The sequence below is a fragment of the Toxorhynchites rutilus genome, chromosome 3 (genome assembly GCF_029784135.1).
Source record: "Toxorhynchites rutilus septentrionalis strain SRP chromosome 3, ASM2978413v1, whole genome shotgun sequence".
Taxonomy (NCBI): Eukaryota; Metazoa; Arthropoda; class Insecta; order Diptera; family Culicidae; genus Toxorhynchites; species Toxorhynchites rutilus.
In genome coordinates this window covers 276,615,864-276,630,990 of record NC_073746.1, presented here as the reverse complement: position 1 = coordinate 276,630,990, position 15,127 = coordinate 276,615,864, and the positions used below count along the sequence as shown (strand labels likewise).

The window sequence follows — 15,127 nt, the reverse complement described above, 5'->3', positions numbered from 1 at the left end:
CGAGCAACTTATCGACGACCAACGAAGGGGAAATCGTAGGATTTGAAGTCGCCGTGAACAAAGGAAAAGTAGAAGAATGAAGGGGAATATTTGCCTTGAGTATAAACAGTGGATCTCGTTGAGGCAAACTTTCATTCGGCATCGGACTGTTGAGCAATCCAGTTCACTTTGCTTTCGCTGCGCTTCGGTCTAAGATTGGGCCCCACCAGTGGTAATCCAACTTGGATATCGTCGTTTGCTTTTTCTGTTCATTATTCGTTATTACGTTACGTTACGTTATTACGTCGTTACGTCGCTTACCAGTAGCAAAAATTCCTCCACTAAGGGTGATAGCTGCGCTTCTCTCGAGCATGAGAAAGTGATGCAACTTTTTTGAGGCCAGTAATATTAACAAAAGCGTTTCTTTTGAGAATAGAGCAAAATGATGAGAAGTATTTGTATTCCTAGTAGCTTCAAGCCACCAATGTATTGTTCTGTATGCATGCTATGGCGAACGCTTGTTTGGCGCTTGGTTTACGTTGTACGAACGATGCCTGGAGGTGCAATTCCTCTGAGGCAATACTAAGTAACATGTAGCATGATATTTAATACTTGCAAGTGTTGTCATTGTTGTTGTTTCCTCGTGGTGCCAAAGATATATTGATATAATCGACTGTAACCGAGTCTATGTCAATTGCTAAAAAGGCCACCGGAATAGCGTTTGAGGTAAGTTTTCAATGCATTGACATGGAATAAATCGCGACATACGATCAGCTAGTGTATTGTTTTGCGAGGGCAAGAATGAATCATCAATCAATTATAGTCAACTGATTCTACAATGAAAAACCATTTCAAAGATTATTCTACTAAGCAGTTGTTTTGAAAATTTCACAGCATTCTAGAATAATATCCGAAGGTATAAACAAGCTTATATAAAATAACAGCGTAGTTCTACGTCAACAATGCGGTCGTATCTTGGACACAACCTCCTATAATTTTTTTTATGGAATTGGTTTGATTTTTTTTCTGAAAAATCAGAAATTTTCTGCAAATTTTCCGGATTGGAGTATTTCCTCTACGCTGTAAAGGTTATAAAATCATCATTTTACATTGTTTTATCCATAACATATAACGAATGATTCGGTATAAGAGTTGTAATTCACATTTTTTTCACTAGGCAAACAATGGGTGGCATTTGCTGTGCTTCAAATATTGCAGATCCTTCTCGTATAAGCCGAAAGGTATCCTCTGATCAACAAACTTAACATGATATCGATTGCATCGGCATTATCCACAATTTGAGCTTCTGGAAAATGAAGTTAATACTCATAACCTATATTCACTATCAAACATAAACATTTTGAAGATTACCTAGGACTTTGGTCCAATCGGGTGTTCGGACCATTGTAAATAGACAAAAACGATAGATGACATTTGATGGCTAAAATGATTTTAAATTTAAATTAATGAAAATAATCACAACCGAGTCTTGCTTTTAAGGTGAAGGTGGAAGCTAGCCACAAATTGCTGCCACAATGGCGCTCATTTCTTTCATCTTCCTCCCTCACCCCTCGCCCAAAAATTAAAAATTTTGCGAAACAGTGTGAAGAAAATGATCGTTTTCGCACACTTCCCATCAAGTAATATCAACCAAACTCTAATCGATTACTCACAAGATATTAAATTTTCATCTGCTGTCGCACTGCATAGAGAAAAACGACGGAAAACTCGAGCAAGTGCTCTGAAAGTTAAATTTTCATTTTTCAATCATCGGCAACGGTTTTGTTTGTATTCGTGAAAGCATCGTTATTTTTTCGACACTGATGCCAGACAACATCATCGAAACAGCTATAAAAACCACTCAATAAAATGTTATTCCTGAGTCATAGCGTTTCATGTCATGAAAATCAATAGAATAAAATTGTGTTGATATCAATACAATTATTATTTTTACGTTTAATGGGTATATAATATAAGTTTTAGCAACTTAAACATTGGGTAAGAAAATTGTATTGCAGAGCTCGGAACAGCTCTGGTTAAGGCTCTCCAATGTGAATATGTGAAAACAATATGATCAACGAAGGAAAATATTAAGGAATTATCAACATCGAGTTACTATGCGGAAGAACTTGTTAATACCGAAAGAGCCCCAATTTGCATGTGTTATAAATTTGCTCATGTTACGCTCGCGTATAATCAGAATTTTACTTCATATGCAAATGCACCTTCTATATATATTTATATTTGCAATTGTTCATCGGAACATATCGTTCATACATTTTACTTTAGTATTGAATTGTTATTTTTTTTTTCAAATGTATTCAAAGACTCATGTCAATGAAGCGCCACACAGTCTGATAAGTGAATTAATTTATTTACGTGTGCTTTGCTCTTCTCTCACAAACACTATTACTGATTACTGATTACTGCTGATTACTGAGCTGATGCAGCTTTGCGTAAATTCGTCAATAGAGAATTTCGGTGCGATAAGCGCGATTCACATACAGTAAGTTACATTTAATGCGACATTTAGCTAATTGGAAAGACCTGTAATGCGACACGTTTAATTGGACATTTTTACCTCTAATTGGACATTTTTGTAAACATCGAGTTCGGGGCCCATATTATGGTCCCACATTGAAAGTCGTCACTAGACGTCGACACTGTACCACTCCCATCGTCAATGTCCGATTACAGGTATTACTGTACAACATCCACATCACGTTCACGTCAAATATTCTCCCATGCAATTCATATGGAAATATTCACATACAACGGCAGCGTAACGTTCAACGAAAGCGACCTGCAGGATTTGTATATATATATATATATATATATATATATATATATATATATATATATATATATATATATATATATATATATATATATATATGTATGAGACTTGGAGTCGTGTCATCGACTCGGGTATCAGAAAGGAGCTAAAAAGTAAGGTGGCTTCCAGAATAAAGTGGGAAACTTCGCAATCTCACGTCACTCGTCACACGTCACATCTATGACCAATTTAGCACTCTTTCCGGACGATACATCAGGAGGACTTGCATACTGATTGTATTTTCTACCGTCAAACGAATATATATATTATATATAAAATATACCAAAGTAGCAAAATACTTACATCTCGTTCGTTCACAGAAACAACTGCGCCAATATTGTAAACATTGTTTTGTATTACCACTAATAAACAATGAAACACAACGAAAGCACAAATCAAAATGTCAACAGAGATTGAACGAAAAGGTTGCCTAAACATATCGCACGCGACTCGACATACTGATAGCGAATTCGTTTTTAAACTGGGTCAGTTCCAAACTGACTCTGTAATAAAAAAACAGGAAGTGGGTTATATCTATGGTATAACCGCCAGGGGGACGTAGGGCTATCGTTGATTTAGAGATCATTTGTTTGAAGTTGAATCTAATCCATTCTGAATGAATGGATAAAACGAGAGCGTTACGTTGGAGGCTCAAGGTTTTATGCATCCAATATTGGATACAAAAAACCTTGTTCTGAAGAATAATCTTCAGAAGCTTCCCTGCTAATTGCTCTTGATCCTCTCACGCTGAAGGTCACGAGTTCAATTCTCACTCCCGACATTCTTCCAAAAATGGATGTAAAAGTGACGAACCAGCCAAATGAGTTGAAAGTCACTATAATACAGATATATAAAAAAAAAAAAAATTGCACTTGATTGACAAATCACAAAACCAAATGTATGTGGTCGCAGTATTATATGGATAGAATTTTTTGTAATGTAAATTTGTAATGTAATGTTTTTCTGTAATTTGAATGTAATTTTTAATTCCAAGGGGAACTGGCAGATTATTTTTCAGCAACGATCATTTCTTTCCAGGTTTCTTCTCGATAACCAGCAAACGAAAAGAATTGCGCGTGTGTATGTGTGTGTGGCGGCTGCTTCGATGTCTTCCCGAGGAACCGTATTTCGATGCTGATACTCTCTTGGTCACCTCCTCTTCTCCTTCTGATCGATCGGCTTTTCTGCGCTCCCTCACAGTTAAAACAAACTGATTGCATTCCAGGTCAGATCTGGCCAGGTAATGAATCCCTCGATTCCTCGCCGTTCAGCTCGTTCAGTAACGATGTTGTCTTGTCGATGTCCTCAGGCGTCGTGCACAAATTACGTAACGCTCAAAATCTGGATTTTGAACCCCCTCCAATCCCCCCCCCCTTACGTAACGCAATTTACTATCTCTAATACACAGAAAGTAACGTAACATGCACCCCCTCCCCCCTTATCGCGTTACGTAATTTGTACACGACGCCTCACGAAAAATGAATGGGTTTCACCGATTGAAAATTATATAATTTTCGCGATACGAAACATTTTCCGTTGCGCGCGCATACAATATTGGATACGAAAATATCCTACTGAAAAATTACGAAATCAAATGTCGCTGTGTTATATGGTTAGAAAATATTAAAATAAACTCTTTCGTATGAATGTATTTTTTAATTCCCAGGGGAACTGCCAGATTATTTTTCAGCAACGATGATAGCAACGAGAGTTCCGCGCGTGTATGTGTGTGTGTGTGGCGGCTGCTCCGATGTCTCAAGCGGAACCGTGGCATCACTCTCCTCCTGATGGATTCCCTTCTGGCCTTAGGTGCACAAACAGGCTCTTGGTGACACCGTTCATCAGCGCTTTCCATGATAAACGAAATTAGCTTCACCACAACAGCGACAACATGCTCCAATCGCTTATATACCGATTGTTGATTTCAATAGCCTGTTTCGAACGCAATTTTAAGACTATTGAAACAAGTTTTTGGATGAAAAAGTAACAAGTATATGACGCGTAGACATTTTATCTTTCGAATGAAGTGTTTATCATACCATTTCGTTCAGTTGTTTAAGAGCTATTAACGCTCAAAATCTCGGTCTCCGGCGTAACGCTTTCGTTTTCGAAACTTTGATTTTACACCCCGGTATAGAAATGAAAAACGTAGTCCTACGTCAAAAAGTTTTCAGTTCCACGAATGCGGTGGTTTGTTGGTGTGCGTTATATAGTCTGATTTGTTTATATTTGCGATGACAAATGTTCAGTGTCGACGTCTGTTGGCGATATTAGTGCTTGGGAGGTAAATTATTCTCTTTCAGATCAGAAGGGCCAAGTGCAGTGTAAAAATATTAAAGTTTGAATGAAAATTTCTACTTCATAATGTTTAATTACCTAACACATGTAGTCCTGTCACTCACTTAACCTTTTGTTTCCTGTTTGTTCCACAAATAATTACTATTATAATATAAAATCATCATCAGACACAGTTTTCGTTCAATATGTTTTTGAAATTTCGTAAAAAGCCTCTTATTTCAAATACATCAAATAAAATTTAAAAAAAAACGATACTTTAAAGTAAATTTTCATTAATAATTTTGACTTCGAAAGCATGTTTATTCCACCTAAATATCCATCATTATTTTCGTCTCCCAATGAAAGCACACGAAGCCTAAAGCCGTCTGCGCGATTATACTCTTCAAAATCCGAATCCGAATTGGATAACGATTCCAATAATACAAAAGCAAAAGCAGAAGGTTTTCAGTTTTCATAGTCTTTATTTTTAGATTTTCCAAAACAATACTCGGAACTTGACAGTTCAGTATAGTTGTATTGGTTGTATTGGTGAACCCGTGCGAACCCGTGAAATATCTCAGTGCGAAACTAACAGCTTTCGGGTTGAACCTAGTGCGAAACTAGGTTGAAACTGAGTGAATAAAAAAACGTTTTGACAGCAGTTAGTTTGGCACTGGGGATGAAACTGAACAAAAACGAATTCACTATGAATTGAATCGAAAAAGTTGGTCCGACCCAGTTGCCAGTTGCCTAGTATGTATGCTCCCATTTGATTACACCTAAGACAGGACCATTTTTTTACGTCCCTAACATATGTTTTCGTATCATATATTCTATGAATAATTACATTTGGACGATGTGAAACAAAATTATTGTGTATTATCGCATTTTTCTGTCATGTTTTATCATGAAAACTAGGGTGAGAGTATATACCATGAGTACATTTTGTCGAAGTGTATTTTCAAATATTATTGGTAACCCTTTAAAATTGACCAATCAGCAGCTGGTTCGAAATCGACCCTCTATTGTCTGGTCTTGTCTTAGGATTACACAAGACGGGTCTATGGTACTAGGTGAGGCCGTTTCGTCACTAAGTTGATTAGGGGAGCGGTATATGAAAACAGCACGGAAGAAAGTAGAAGGGGAATTATTTGCTTGTAGCGTGAAAGAGACAGAATGATCACGAGCGAGCTTCGGCAATAGCGTATTGTGTTTTGTTTACAAACAAAACACAGTAGTCTTCCAAGATGGCTGAAGAGTGGTTTTAGCAAGTTGGCCCACCTTAGTATATACTTCTAGGCGCCTTGGGATTACACACGTTCTCAACTTTTTGACATATTCGTTAAGTTGCTTTCCAACTTAGGTTGCCTAGTGTGTAGCAAGGCGCCTAGAAGTATATACTAAGGTGGCTTGGAATTCTACTGTGTTTTGTTTGTAAACAAAACACAATACGCTATTGCCGAAGCTCGCTCGTGATCAGTCTGTCTCTTTCACGCTACAAGCAAATAATTCCCCTTCTACTTTCTTCCGTGCTGTTTTCATATACCGCTCCCCTAACCAACTTAGTGACGAAACGGCCTCACCTAGTACCATGGACCCGTCTTGGTGTGTAGATGGCCTTAGGGTGGCCGTGTACTGTTTGTCCGGAGGTCAACTATTTGGCACTTTTTGACAGATAAAGTTTGGTTTCAAAATTTGTACAAGCATTATTTTGTTTGCCGCTCACAATTATCAACAGTGGTTTTGTATCGAATATATTTGATCAGTACAGGTTGATCAAATTTTATCTTTCAAAAAGAGTAAAATATTTGGCTTCGGTCAAACAGTGTATGAGCACCCTTAAAACCGAGTCATTCCATCGGAAGCTGTAATGTCATTTTGAGTGAATAAGTTCATTCATGACTTGCCCTCAGTTCAACCCCGTGTGACTGCCATTTTGGTGAGCGATTTACAGAATTTTAGCGCGCCAAATCATGAATGAATCAGCAACTTCATTCACGTGTAATGTGCGGCTGGTCCGTCTGGTCTCATTTCTGTTCTGTCCATCCTGGTGTGAGCTTCTGTGACATTATCCGAAAGATAAGCGTAGAGTTTCAAGAAGGTAAAACGCAGACAAAATGTCAGTCAGTGAAGAAACCCTCCAGTTGATTAAAGAAGCCGTCAAAAATGGTGGCAATCCCTCTGGTAGGCTGATCCGGTCAAAATTGACTAATCAACTGTTGTGGCAAAATAGCGAGTGCGATAAGAATGATCCTGTTACGGACTATCTGGCTACGATTGATGCTGAAACCCAACGGGAACCTATTCTGGCTCGCAACGGAAGTAAAGTTTTCGGTGAAATCCTTTCAAACTGTCGACTGATGAATGATGATAAAACGCAGGTGGAAAGAGCGACACATAAAAACCGAGTGATGCACGACAAGGAGAACTGGCAGGATCAGTGGCAAATACTCAAAAGTGCTGGCAAATATTGCAGTTTCTGTAAAAGCAACCAAGAAGGAAGGTGAGGAAAAGTGTCTGTTTAAATTGATTGAGCGAATGATTCATTTCCGGTTGAATGTTTTCCAGAGAAGTCTACTTATCTCACAACTTGAAGGATCCAAACGGCGAATTAGCATGTCCTATTCTAAAAGAGTGCATCTGCAATTGTTGCGGCGGACGTGGACATACTGTGTAAGTTCAACTTCTACTCGAGATAAGCTATATTTTAACCCTTTAACTGACAATGTTGATTAATTACATTACAAACAGTTACACGGATATTGTGTAATTCGTAACTTGCATGTCATAGATTAATGGGTTAACGATATCACTATCGACGAAGATACAAGATTGGAACAATTTTCTTGAATGAAACCTGTATGTTTATAAGTTTTCTATGATCGAATAATTTGATTATTTCCAGTGCCTATTGCCCTGCAAATAAAACTGGGACCAGCATCCTGAAGATGATAAATCGCCAGAATCGGATCTACTAAGCTTCTGTCTACTACACCTTCAGCTGAAGGATTTAACAAACTTTTTCGATTGCCTTCGGGCTCGTTTACTATACATATATTTATTTATTTATTGCTCAATTTGTACGGCTTTTATCCGTTTGGATTTTTCTATCATTAATAGCATTTGTCACTAATTTTCTGCTAACAGGAAATTTATTTGATACAAGAATTGAGTATGCACGAATAATGTATGCTAACCACAATGATAAGAGATATTCGCATCCGATATATCTACCAATAAAATTATCTTTCAAGAAACCACTTTAAATGACGCAGAGGATAATAAAAATAAAATTACGATTTATTTTCAAAAACCTAGATTTGTGACACCCGTAAAAACATCCAAAAACGAGAAAGGACACTCGGCAAACACATCTGAACAAATTGACCTCCCAAATCTTGGACTATGCTGAATAACAAGTTTTTCCGCTTGCCTGTACTTTTCGTGGTCCAGATCTTCCACCACTTCGTTGGTGGTCGAGGGTGTAAATAGGATGTGTAACAATTCGCCCAAGATACCACTAGTGTGGGAGAATTTCGCTTCTGCAGCCTCGCAAATTGTCCTCAGCAGACAGTTACGGCCGTCGTAGCCTTTTCTGTGGAGGAAAAAACTGTTAGAACAAATTATAAATGCCTCGTGTCGATCTCACTGGTTCACTATTGCTTCCAACATCTTATAGACTGTCCATCTGGATCGGTCAGCTTCTCGCGTGTTGTTTTCATAGGTTGTATCATATTGTTGGTTATTGCTGAGTTCAACGAAATTTCTCTGCTGCTGCTGCTGCTGCTGGAACAGCAAATCTTCGTCACGACGGAGAAACTGTGGCACCCAGTGAGAGGAATTCCAAGGCAGGAGATATACTGCCTTAAACACGTAACCAACGGTGATGGATTCGAGCGTGACGTCCACAGGAATACCGAATCCGGCCACCAGCTGGTGACGTGCCGGAGCTGCTCGAGGAAATAACAAGAATCGTTTCTGCCTAGAATGGTCACTGCCGGTGTGGTTCTGGTGGCTCTCAGCAGAGGCAAACGTTGCTAGAAGAGCAAATAGAATGAAGGTGAGCAAATTCATGTTGAGATGCAGAGAGGTGGTTGTGGAATGTTCAAGTCGTTCGATTCTCTGTTTAGCATATGCTGATTCGCATTTCTCCAAAGTGGAGCATAACATTTTTACCGTTTTGCATAATAGAGAAGTATTTCGTTCGTTTTGCAACTACTATTCTTATCATTAATTAATATTATGTAACTTTTATTCAAACAGTAGTTTAACATCCAATTGTTAGTAATATTGTTAGTACATACAATTGTACAATTGTTAGTACATATACTGTTCAAAAAGTATCGCGACTTTCGAATTTACGCGGGTTACGTATATTCGATTCTAGATTTTTTTTATGGCAATATGTTGGTACTTATGTCTCTCACTTATGCTGACAAATACGGCTATTTTGAATGTTCAGTTAATTTTTGACAACTGCTTTTCTTACACGTGTTTCGGCTCTAGAATCTAATATACGTAACACGCGTAAATTCTAAAGTCGCGACACTTTTTGAACATACCTTGTATAGAGATGGTTGGTCCTGACTAGGATTGGGCGATTTTGGATACGATTTTATGGATCGATTCATTCCGCCTGATTCTGCGTGGCGTGTGAAGTGAGATGACAATTGTCACTTATGTCACGCGATTCCACCAGGCGTATGCCGTGAGAAATCTCGCTTGAATGAACTCTCACCGCATTCCCGCTCTCAAATATACGTGATGATTGTCATATGAACTGGGATTTTAGGTGACAATCATCGATATGTCTTGAGGTGTCGACAGCGCATAAAAACAAATGAGAAATGGAAGAGGCATAATAAGGGTTCTTTTTGGGTCGTATGGAATCGATAGTAATGGTATTGTATGTTTCAATAAATTCAATTTATCATCAATTTTCACAGTGCGAGTAACGAACTGCAAGTAGTTTGAATTTTTTGTGAAAGCGGTAGTGAATCTGTTATCCCTTAAATCGGACGAGAAACCACGCCAGAATTGTTTCCATTTCATGAAGTCTATTTATTTTCTCTAAAATATATCTATCACGTGGATCTTGTATTTCATCTATCTAGCCGCGAGTCATCATCACCAAACTGCATATCCATTTCAGAAGCCGTGGTATACCCCGAAGCCAGAGCAACAATTTAACACTGAGAGCGCAGAGAGCTGCAGCAAAACAAACAATAATGTTAAACTTTACGGGATACAATCAACCGTTTCACTAAATCTCAATCAAATACCTGCAATTTCGGCAGAATGTCCTGATACACAACGAAAATTTTTATGCTAACAACAGGCTAAGTTAAATCAGGGGTGACATTTCGCATTTCGAAACGAGTGATTTTTGTTCGTTTCGACTGCTTTGACTTTGCTTTATCTACGAACCAAAAAATTTTACATTTCTCTACGAGACAAATTTTGCTCTAAATCTAGTACACTGAAAATATTAACTTGAAAATGATACATAATACTAAAGTTACTCGTTTCGAAATGTGCAATGCCACCCCAGATCTATAGAAACGGTACTAACTGTAGCAAAACCAATCTCTGACCTCTGAGCGAAACAAATAAAATTCTGGGATGCCAGATATTTTTTTCTCAAATATATGCGATAAAAATCTGAAATATATGTAAATATGTGCTAATGGCCGACATACTAGCCAGCTTCGTTTATCACTTAATGTTTTCAATAATCAATGTTTTGGCACTATTTTAAACAGCCTGCAGCAGGAATAAAAGGTTGTAACAAAAGTGAATGTCTGCAAATTCGTGAACATTCGTGATCGATCGATCTTTTCTTTTCGATCTTTCCGAATTTTTGATCGTAGAAAAAAAATTGTAAATTTGTTTTTGAGTGAACATTGCTTTTAATCTCACTTAGAACCAATTGACAAATCATAAACATTAGATTCCTTTCAAGGTTGTCAAATTAGCGGTCGTAAAATGAGGAGAAACAGTTTTGTAAGTTTGGTCATTGCAAAGCAAGTGGTTACAAGTTATATTTACACTATCACATTCACTAGGCTGATAGTGAAAATTGTTACAAGATGGGATGATGACGTCAGGTCCAGCTGAAGCATTTTTGACGTAGGACTACGTCTTTCATTTCTATACCGGGGTGTAAAACCAAAGTTTCGAGAACGAAAGCGTTACGCTGGAGACCGAGATTTTGAGCGTTAATAGCTCTTAAACAACTGAACGAAATGGTATGATAAACACTTCATTTGAAAGATAAAATGTCTACGCGTCATATACTTGTTACTTTTTCATCCAAAAACTTGTTTCAATAGTCTTAAAATTGATTTCAAAACAGGCTATTGAAATCAAAAATCGGTATATAAGCGAGCGCCGCTCGTAAACCCACTCAGTTATGATTGAACAGCGATTGGAGCATGTTGTCGCTGTTGTTGTGAAGCTAATTTCGTTTATCATGAATGCGCTGATGAACGGTGTCACCAAGAGCCTGTTTGTGCACCTAAGGCCAAAAGGGAATCCATCAGGAGGAGAGTGATGCCACGGTTCCGCTTGAAACATCGGAGCAGCCACCACACACACACACACACACACACATACACGCGCGGAATTCTCGTTGCTATCATCGTTGCTGAAAAATAATCTGCCAGTTCCCCTGGGAATTGAAAAATACATTCATGCGAAATAGTTTATTTTAATGTTTTCTATCCATATAACACTGCAACCAAATACATTTGGTTTTGTTATTTTTCAATCAATCGCAATTAACAGGAAAGCTTCTGAATATTTTTTCCCCATCAGAGGAAATTTTCGTATCCAATATTGGATGCATAACATGAAAAACGGAAAATGTTTCACATCGCGAAAATCAAGTCATTTTCGAGCGATTATTTGCTTTCTACTCATATAATGCTGCGACCAAATACATTTCGTTTTGGATTTTTTCAATCAAGTGCGATCAACGTAAGACCACGTCTTTCGGCAATTTATTAGAGGTGCAATGAATCTTTAGGAATTCCCGCTCTACGCGCACTGGCAAACAATGTTTACTCAACAATTTCTCAAACTAGAAATGGGTGTTGTGAGAGAGGATTAGCGAACGCGAAAACGACAAACGGGAGAAAGATACGTTTGGAGGTTGAAGGAAATTGGCAGAAAACTTCTTCATTCTATCATTCAAATAATGTGATTCATACCACATCGTTTTGCCAGAAAGAGATTATTAATGCTCAAAGGAGGAATCGAGTCCTCCGAGGAAATTACCCAGCGCAAATTAGAGTCGACTATCGATTGCGGCATTCGTACACAAATAATTTTATAATGCAGTTTCACCAAAGTGATTACTTCGGATATATTCACTACATCATGTCATGTATTTCATATTCTTCATAAGGAAATCCATATCCATGGCACCTATCGGTAACGAATTATTATCGAAACCACGATTTTCGCTAAATACTCCTTTCAGTTCGGCCTGTAAAAAACTTTTCTGAACTCTAATCCATCAAATTTGGAGCCCTGAAAAGGGCTGTTGATTATATGCTAAGCTAATATAGCACGCTCTCCTCGGATACGATGGGCCAGCTGGATGTCCTTGGGCATGATGTGACGCGTTTTGCATGGATAGCACACAAATTGGTATCTTCTAATAAGCCTCCTGCAGCGTCATAACCGCGGAACTTTGGAAGCGCAAGTCGGTTTTGAAGTCCTGAGCAATTCCACGAACCAAATGCTGCAAAGGTAGCTTGCGGATCAGCAATTCGGTCGATATCTGATAGCGACGAATTTCATGCGAAGTTCCCGGTCGATAGCGATGTGGCTTCTCCACCTATCCTGCTACTGGTGCGCTTATCCGAGCTGACTTCGTGTGCCTTACCACCGAATGACTAACGAGCTGTGTTTCTTACTCTACTAACGGTGCGAGAGTAGAGTAAGAAATGAACGAAAGCAAAGGAAGCGTTATTTTATAAACCATAAAAGTATAGAATCTAAATCCCACCCTTATTATATTCTTGAGTATACAGTAAGCTTATACAATAAAGAGGGTGGGGTTTACATTCGATTCTTTTATGTTTTATAAAATGACACTTCCCTTGCTTTCGTTCAAGGTGCTACTGACATTCAACCGATTCGGACGTGTTTTTAGCGCCCTTGTGAAAGAGTACGGAAAAATAGGAGTTTTCTCGCACAACTAATCAAATGCTTAAAGCAGCCTTTCTGAAGGCTTGATTAGTCCTAAATACAAATTGATTTTCAGCATCGCAACCCGAGGATAGCAGAAGAGGATATCAGCAAACGTTCACTGCGGTGGCGGTGCTCACCGGTTCGCCGGAAAAAGCGCGCGCTTTTTCGGCATCACGCCCCTTTCTGGATCGACGGAAGCCATTCGAAAGGCATAAGCTGTGTGATAGTGACTAGTTTTTGGTAGTGATAATTATTAATAATATTTTAAAATATATCCGCATACTGACGGTGAAGTGAAGAAAAATCCTAAAACGAAAATTTTATAGTGAATCGCTCGCATTCTTTCGAGCACATTGGTGGTTCTTATAAGTGCTTTCAAAAACATAGTGCGAATTTCTTGGTACATATCCGCAAGTGATTAGCCCAATATTCAATTTTTTCATAAAGTGCTCTGCAAAAGAAAAATCTTTTCTCCGGCTACACCTAGGGTGTAGCCGACAATCAACATGGCTTCCAGTAGCTCAGGACCTCCGAGAGGACTGCTACAAACCTCTATGAAGGTAAGCCAACCGAAGCCACCGCTCCACTTTGGGCGGACCCATCGAATGGCAACCTGCAGATACTGGTCTTGAGGGCTACAGGAGACAAGGCTCTCCCATCCAACCCCTTCGTAGTCAGCAAGACTATAACGTCGGCAATCAAAAACTTCAACAGTGCCAAACCACAGAGAGACGAAAAAAAGAATCTTCAATATATACTTACCACCAGGGACGAGGAATCAGTAGGTAAGGTACTCCAAATTAATAAACTTATCGACAACACACCTGTAGAGATTATCTTTCACCCCACCTTAAACCAACGCAAATGCGTGGTTACATGCAGAGACGCGATTGATATAACCGAAACCGAATTGCTGAAAGAGCTTTCCGATCAGAAAGTGATCGATGTCAAGCGAATCACCAGAAAGGAAGGAGAAGAGATTATCCCCACAGCTACACTTATCATAACGCTTCGTGGAACCGTTGTTCCCGAATTCATTTATTTCGGTTTCATTCGCGCTGGGACTCGGAATTACTATCCGAATCCAATGCAGTGCTTCAAATGTTTTAATTTCGGACACACCAGCAAAAGATGCAAGCGTGAGAATCCGCTTTGCAGAAATTGCAGCAAAGAACACCCCAAAGATTTCAATTTTAAATTGTGTAATACCCCAGCACTATGCATTAATTGCCAAGGGAACCACTCCTCTTCCAGCAGGAAGTGCCCCGTATGGCTAAAAGAAAATGAAATCACAAAAAAAAGCAAAAATCATTTCCAACACCCGAAATGTTCCAACTTATTCGAGCGTCTTGCATGACAGGCTCAACATTCGGGAACCAGTAGCTGGCTGCAAGTGCAAATGCAGCTGCGCCTCGGCCGTTTCGGCCGCTTCTAGCCGCGAAAGCACCCCCTCAATCATAGACACAACCATGACAGAATCGTCTACTGAAAGTTCAACAACCGAATCCGATAGTGAATCGGTAATTTCTATGGATACCTCTGAAGGCCCGAAAAAAAACAAAAGAAAAATTTCGAAAGATTCATCCTCAGATTCAGATCCAAAATCTGAAGATGAAACCAAAACTAACAACGACAAGAAAAGAACAAAAAACGATCTAAGAACTACACCACCAACAAATAACAACTTAACAACACCAACAAGAAACAACAACACCAACAACAACACACATCAAACAAAAAACAACAACAACAAGGCACATTCCACAAAAAACAACACACACACACACAACAAACTCTCCAAATACCTCTACACCAAACAAGAACGACATCAATACC

At 38.8% G+C, this 15,127-nt stretch overlaps 2 protein-coding genes across 2 annotated transcripts; one reads left to right on the top strand and one right to left on the bottom strand.

Annotated features, from left to right (window-relative positions):
* Positions 1-7,105: 7,105 nt before the first annotated feature.
* Positions 7,106-8,169, top strand: LOC129774023 (uncharacterized). The gene is made up of 3 exons (XM_055777712.1): positions 7,106-7,595; positions 7,661-7,765; positions 7,998-8,169. The coding sequence occupies exons 1-3, from the start codon at positions 7,210-7,212 to the stop codon at positions 8,068-8,070; spliced, it is 564 nt and encodes a 187-aa protein (XP_055633687.1). The 5' UTR covers positions 7,106-7,209; the 3' UTR covers positions 8,071-8,169.
* Positions 8,170-8,398: 229 nt separating this feature from the next.
* On the bottom strand, positions 8,399-9,262 carry LOC129774255 (uncharacterized). The gene is made up of 2 exons (XM_055777974.1): positions 8,742-9,262; positions 8,399-8,687 (listed from the first exon to the last, which is right to left on the bottom strand). Exons 1-2 carry the CDS (start codon positions 9,260-9,262, stop codon positions 8,399-8,401), a joined length of 810 nt encoding a protein of 269 aa, XP_055633949.1.
* Positions 9,263-15,127: the final 5,865 nt, after the last annotated feature.